Below are 6,119 nucleotides of genomic sequence, written 5' to 3'. Positions count from 1 at the left end.
ACACACGAGGACTCGGGGCACAGGTGTCAGTGCCCCACCTTACACACGAGGACTCGGGGCACAGGTGTCAGTGCCCCACCTTACACACGAGGACTTGGACGAGCGGAGAATCAGAACTCTCACTGTCCCTCTGCCAGTGGACGACCCTCCAGTCCTGCTTGCAGACCCTGAGTCCTTTCTCACAAGAAATTCGGGGCTCTCTTCAGTGGATTTTGACAGATTTGGAAGGTCATTTTGCAGATCTGTGTGACATTGGAAATAGCTAAACTAGTAGTTTTAAAACATTACTTCTCTTTTTTCTCATTTATTAGCAACCTCTGAAGTCATTCAACCAATATTACGTTAAATTTGCTGTTAATGAATATCACAAGAACCAAAACAAGAACTTCTCCTTTTTATTTTAGATAACCGTTTCTGATGAGCCAGACACATTGTACAAACGCCTGTCCATTTTAGTGAAAGCCCATGACAAGGCTGTGTTAGACAGTTACGAGTATTTTGCTGTGCTCGCTGCTAAGGAACTTGGCATTTCCATTAATGTGTGAGTATGACCTTTTCCAACCTGACTTGTCTGCTGTGTGTAATTAGCCAGGGACCTAACTGTGATCCCAGTAGGTCTGAGCTTGTAAAGTAGGATCAGTTGGCAGGTGAAGTTGAAGCCTGTCCGGTGTCACCCTGAGAAGCAGTGTTGCTTTGTGTCTGCTGGAATTGTTAAGTACTAGGATGAGCGAGCAGGAGAATTAAAGAAACAGTTTCTAGAAATTGCACTGGTGAGCAAGCCCAGGAAGTCTTCTGTGTGGGATCTTGAGGAGAGGGAGGCTCTGAGGCAGTGAGGCTTAGACTCTTTGGCTGACCCTCCTTTATGTGCAGCCACCCTGAGCAACACCACCTCCCTGGGAGCTCCAAGGAAGGTGAGTGTCGGAGGCCTGAAGTCCCTGCAGGGCAAATTGGAACTGCCTCTTGGTACCTGCTCCTTCTGGTGTTGAACATGGCTCGTCTGAGGCTTTGCCAGCCTATCCTTGTAGCAAAAGCAGAACACTAAATTGTTTCCAGAGCAGACTGTTGTGTGATTGTCCATGTGTCATAAATGATCCTAACACTGCAGACATCACAGTGTCCAGCACCTGTTGCCACTCTTCAAACCTGGTGTGCTTGGTGCATGAGAGAGGGACTTAGGAGCCACCGGATGGCATGGGTAGTGCATATGTGCTCATTCTTGTGTGGCACTGCTTGATCGGGGTGGGGACGGTTCCTCCTGTTATCTGCAGTATTTGTTCTGGCCTGAGCTGTGTGAAAACAGCTGTTGCAGGTGAAGTCAGTAAGTGGCAGTTAGTGCCTGGAACCATGCGAGTCTGAGCTGCGGACTGAGACTGTGCTTTGATAGCAGTGACTCATGAGCTTCATTTCAGACATGAGCCACCAAGGAAGATAGAGCGGCTCACTCTCCTCAAGTCAGTGCACATCTTCAAGAAGCACAGAGTCCAGTATGAGATGCGGACGCTCTACAGATGCTTAGAGGTGGGTGTCCTTCACCCACACCCGAAACTTTTCGTTAGCCTCCTTTCAGCCATGAAAGCTGTCCTAAGAGAGAAACAGACTTCAGGCCATTCTTTAGAGAGGTGTGGACTTTGAAAAGAAGAGCAGGGCTGGTGACGGCTCAGCATGTAAAGACAATAAAACAGCACTGAAATAATTTTGCTTACATTTCAAAAGTTACTGTCTTACACAGTTCACCCAAACAAACACAGTGGCTTACACTGATAATTCCAGCACTTAGGAGGTGCAGGCAGGAGGATCAGGAATCAGGATCATCCTTGGGTGTGCAGTGCATTCAATAGTAGTCTGGGCTACAGGAGACCATTTCAGACAGCAAAAGCATAATAGAAATAGATGTTACACAATTCTAGCCAGCTGTGGTAGAGTGCACCTGCAGTCCAGCACTGTAAGACAAGGAAGGGAGGGCCAAGTCAAGCTTGGAGGCTACACTGCTGCATATAGTGACCCTGTCTCAAAAAGCAAAACAAAGAACTGGAGAGATGGCTCAATGGTTAGAGGACCTGAGTCCAATTCCCAGCATCCACACTGTGGCTCTCAACCATCATTTATAACTCCAATGTCCTTTCTGGCTTCCGAGAACACCAACACTTGTGCATGGTACACAGACATACATGCAGGCAAAATATCCATATGTATACCATATTTTATTTATGAATTTATTTGGTTTTTCAAGACAGGGTTTCTCTGTAGCTTTGAAGTCTGTCCTGGAACTAGCTCTTGTAGACCAGGCTGGCCTCGAACTCACAGAGATCCTCCTGCCTCTGCCTCCCGAGTGCTGGGATTAAAGGTGTGCACCAACACCGCCCGGCTGCATACCACATTTTAAATAGAGCAGACAGTAGCTCTTCCCACAGGCTGACTGGGTCTCTCTGGCTATGATCCTCAACAGGGGCTTTTCAAACATTGGCTGTTCTTTGTTCCTGCATCTGCAGGTCAGCGTTGTCACCATTCATGTGTATACTCGAGTCAGACTGACAGCGCTGACCTTCAGGTCTTGGCGCCCAACTCGTCATTTATAGAATGGGAATAATAATGGGCCTGTTTGATAAGATTGGTGGGACCTGCAGTGAGGCTTTTGTAGCTCACTTGGAGTATTTCCCTCGTGGTAGCTGGCAGCAGTTCCTCAAACAAGCATGTGTGTAGAGAGAACTGCAGACACAGGACACAGGGCTGAACCTGACGCCTTCATCAAGTGCAGTCAAGGGAGCTCTACTTTTTTTTTTAACATGTTTTTGTTCTGGATGGTGGTAGTACACGCCTTTAATTGCAGCGCTGGTGAGGCAGGGCATGTGGATCTCTGAGTTCAAGGCCAGCCTGGTCTATGAGTCCCAGGACAGCCAAGTCTACACAGAGAAACCCTGTCTTGAAAAATAAAAAACAACAAAAACCTCTATTTGTGGGGATAGGCACACATGATGTTACTACCCATGTGTGGCAGTCAGAGGACAGCTTGTGGTGGCCGGGTCTCTCCTTTGACCATGTGAGTGCCGGGGTTATACTCAGGTTATCAGGTGTAGAGGGCAGTACCGGTACCCACTGAGCCCCTACATGGTTTTCAAAAGGCTTCTTTACCTTTATTACTGCTTTGTGTGTGTCTGCCTATGTCTGGGTCACGTGTGTCTACAGCCGGCAGAGGTGGAGCTGGAGTTACAGATGGTTGTGAAGGTTGTGAGGCTGAGTCCTGCAAGAGCAGCCAGGGCTCGTAACCACTGAACCAGCCCTCCAGCCCTCCTAGATAGTCTAAAAATGACATTCGTGTAAGATTCCTTAGAACAGGCTTCCTCACTGAAGGGACGTGGTGGGAGTGACAATGGGACAAGACCCACAAAGATCTGTGATCTGGCACTGTAGCAGGACATCTTCATTTTTCCATTTTAGTTAAAACACCTGACCGGATGCACAGCCAACGTCTACTTGGAGTATATCCAGCGAAACTTACCCGAAGGGGTTGCCATGGAAGTAACAAAGGTATGGCTTGAATTCCTTCCTCAAGAGGGCAGGTTGGGTTGCTTTGCTGTATAGCCTTTTCCTAGCTGTGGGGGTGAGGGCCTGTGGCACACTGGGCACAGTGTTAGGCCCACCCCACCACTACCCAAGTCCTCATTGAGCCACCTTAGAAGTCTCTGTAATAGTTGCTTAGACTTGGGGACCACAGGACAGCCCCCCCTCAGAGGTCTCTTAGGATCAGACAACTCCTGCACACGCCTTATGCTCCCTTCTCTCCTTGAAGGCAGGGAGATCAGCAAGAAGCAGGAAACATGACAGGTCATGAGAGCGGGTCTACTTCAAACTCTGCACTGCATCCAGTTTGACTTGTTTCTGGTTTTAGACACAGATACAGCAATTGCCAGAACACATCAAGGAGCCAATGTGGGAAACGCTCACTGAGGAGAAGGAAGAAAGAACGTCATAGCCTCGGAGGTGCCACTGTGCCTGGATCTGAACTGAGCAGGCCTGCTGTGGCTTACGGGGAGACTGCTCCAGCTGAGGGCAAGCCAAGCCCGCCTGACTGTGCTGATGAGTCCTTACACCCTGAACAGCTGCATGGAGCCCGTGTGGCAGCTTGGTCTCAGGAGAACCACTGTGCTGCCCTTTTCTACCTGCCATTGCTTGTGTTCTGATTTGAACAAGCGTTAGCAGACGTCTATAACCTAAAATAAAAATGTAAATTTAAACACTTGCGTAGCTGCCAATGACTAATTGTGCTGATTTTATTTTGTTTTTATTTATTCATTTGTTTTTATTTCTCAAACTCAACAGAGATCCTCCTGCCTCTGCCTCCTAAACGCTGGAATTAGAGGCGTGTACCACCATGCCTGGCGAGTTTGTCCTGATTTTAAATGTTTAATTGTTCATTCTACAGAAAATGAGTGATACATTTTCACAGTTTTATTTTGAAGTTCCCAAAATGACCTATGGCTAATTGACAGCTGAGGGGTTAGCAGTTTTCCTCTATGGTCCAGCATGCGCTGGAGGTAGCTGTCAGTCAGTGACCTGACGACACACAGGAGTCTTGTAACCCAGGGACTTCAGAGCCACTGCACATGGCCACTGTGGAGTTTGTGTTTTCCCCTGCCGTTCGTTCACCCAGCTCCCCTGCAGCTTTGCCCTGAGGACTGGAGGATACCAAGGACTGAATCCAAGCAGGGGCTTGCAAGTACTGCTCGGCACAAGTAAGTATTTTTCTTTGGTTTCTTGCAGATCTGTGTTCTTGTTTGGTAGGCATCCCTGCCTCATTTGAAGATACCTACTTATTTGTGAGATTCAGTTGCTTATAAAGCCCAGAGTGAGGCAAGACTACACTGGGCTGAAACGTGCTTTTTGGCTTGGTAAGAAGAGAGTGGTTGGGATGGCAGCCCCAAGAGAACGCTTTTAAAGCATAAGGGGGCCTGTGTCTTGTGTGGTTACCTCACTCCTGTTCCCTTACACTGAATGAATCTCCTGACCTAATATCAGATGTCACTGTTCTGAATGCATACTGCTTATGTGCTAGACTCCATCACTGCCATCACCATGGACAGAATTACAGCCTATGCTCTGCGACCTTCCTCTTGCTCGGGTCGGCTGTCTCTCACACAGTAAGCCTGGAGTGTTCTTATCCCAGGGTAAGCCTCAGTATTGTAGCTGCTCAGGCAGGTGCTCTGCTGATCTGCTAGCTGCACACTTTATCTAAAAGAGGAAGTAAAAAAGAAATCCGGACCCACACGTAAGATTCTGGGGCTTTTGAGGACTGCTCCTCAGGAGCCACCATGGACAGACCTTCATTTCAAGCTGTTTTCAGATGATAGACAAACCAAGTTACTAAATTTAGTCAAACACAGACCTTGAACTGGCAAGATGTGGACCCTACAGAACCTTAGTTCACTCCCGGAACCCACGCAGGAGAGAGCTGCCTGGAAATTCCCTGACCTGTGCATATGCAAACACACTAAGTAAAAAAGAAACCTTAAAATCTCACTCTGAAGATACAGCTGACAGCAATCCCCCAGAACCCACATCAAAAACTGGGCACTGGTGCAGTCCTATAATCTCAGCACTGAGGAAAAAAGACAGGAGGGTCCCTAGGACTTGCTGTCAGCCAGTCTAGCTGAACTGGCAAATTCCAGGCTGTGAGAGCCTGTCTCGAAAACTAGGGTAGAGGAGCTGGAGAGATGGCCCAGTGGTTAAGTGCTTACCATGTAAACATGAGAACGCACATAAGCCAGGCTGGCATGGTGACCTACCTGCAGTCCAGCCTCAGAAGGGCACCAGATCCCCCTACAAGCTGCCTGATGAGAAAAGCCAAGTCAGCCCTGAGAGACCATGCCCAGTGGCAGACCAATTGAGGATGGCTTCCCGTGTAAGCCTCTGGCCTCATACATGCACACACACTCATGCACATGTTCTCACATACATATAAACGTGCACATGAAATGGGAGAAACATGGAGAGCAACCGAGGAAGAGAAAGAAGAGAGGAAGGAGGCTATGGGCATAGAGAAGTATGTCAGCAGTAAAGGCACTTGCCACTTCAGCCCGGCAACTGGAGTTCGGCTCCTGGAACTGGCATGGTGAAAGGAAAGA

General features: G+C 48.3%; 1 protein-coding gene across 2 annotated transcripts in view; it reads left to right on the top strand.

Moving 5' to 3' along the window:
• Positions 1 to 4,234, top strand: part of Mrps10 (mitochondrial ribosomal protein S10) — a 9,949-nt gene extending 5,715 nt beyond the window's left edge. For both annotated transcript variants that reach the window (XM_005359716.2, XM_026785779.1), the window contains 4 exons: positions 405 to 541; positions 1,410 to 1,518; positions 3,436 to 3,525; positions 3,887 to 4,234. In XM_005359716.2, coding sequence (XP_005359773.1) covers positions 405 to 541; positions 1,410 to 1,518; positions 3,436 to 3,525; positions 3,887 to 3,970 — 420 coding nt within the window. In that variant the 3' untranslated portion in view covers positions 3,971 to 4,234. The remainder of the gene's footprint in view (positions 1 to 404; positions 542 to 1,409; positions 1,519 to 3,435; positions 3,526 to 3,886) is intronic.
• Positions 4,235 to 6,119: the final 1,885 nt, after the last annotated feature.

Source organism: Microtus ochrogaster, linkage group LG2 (assembly GCF_000317375.1).
Source record: "Microtus ochrogaster isolate Prairie Vole_2 linkage group LG2, MicOch1.0, whole genome shotgun sequence".
NCBI classification, from domain to species: domain Eukaryota; kingdom Metazoa; phylum Chordata; class Mammalia; order Rodentia; family Cricetidae; genus Microtus; species Microtus ochrogaster.
Note: the sequence above shows the minus strand (reverse complement) of the source record. Positions and strands in the feature narration are given on the sequence as shown.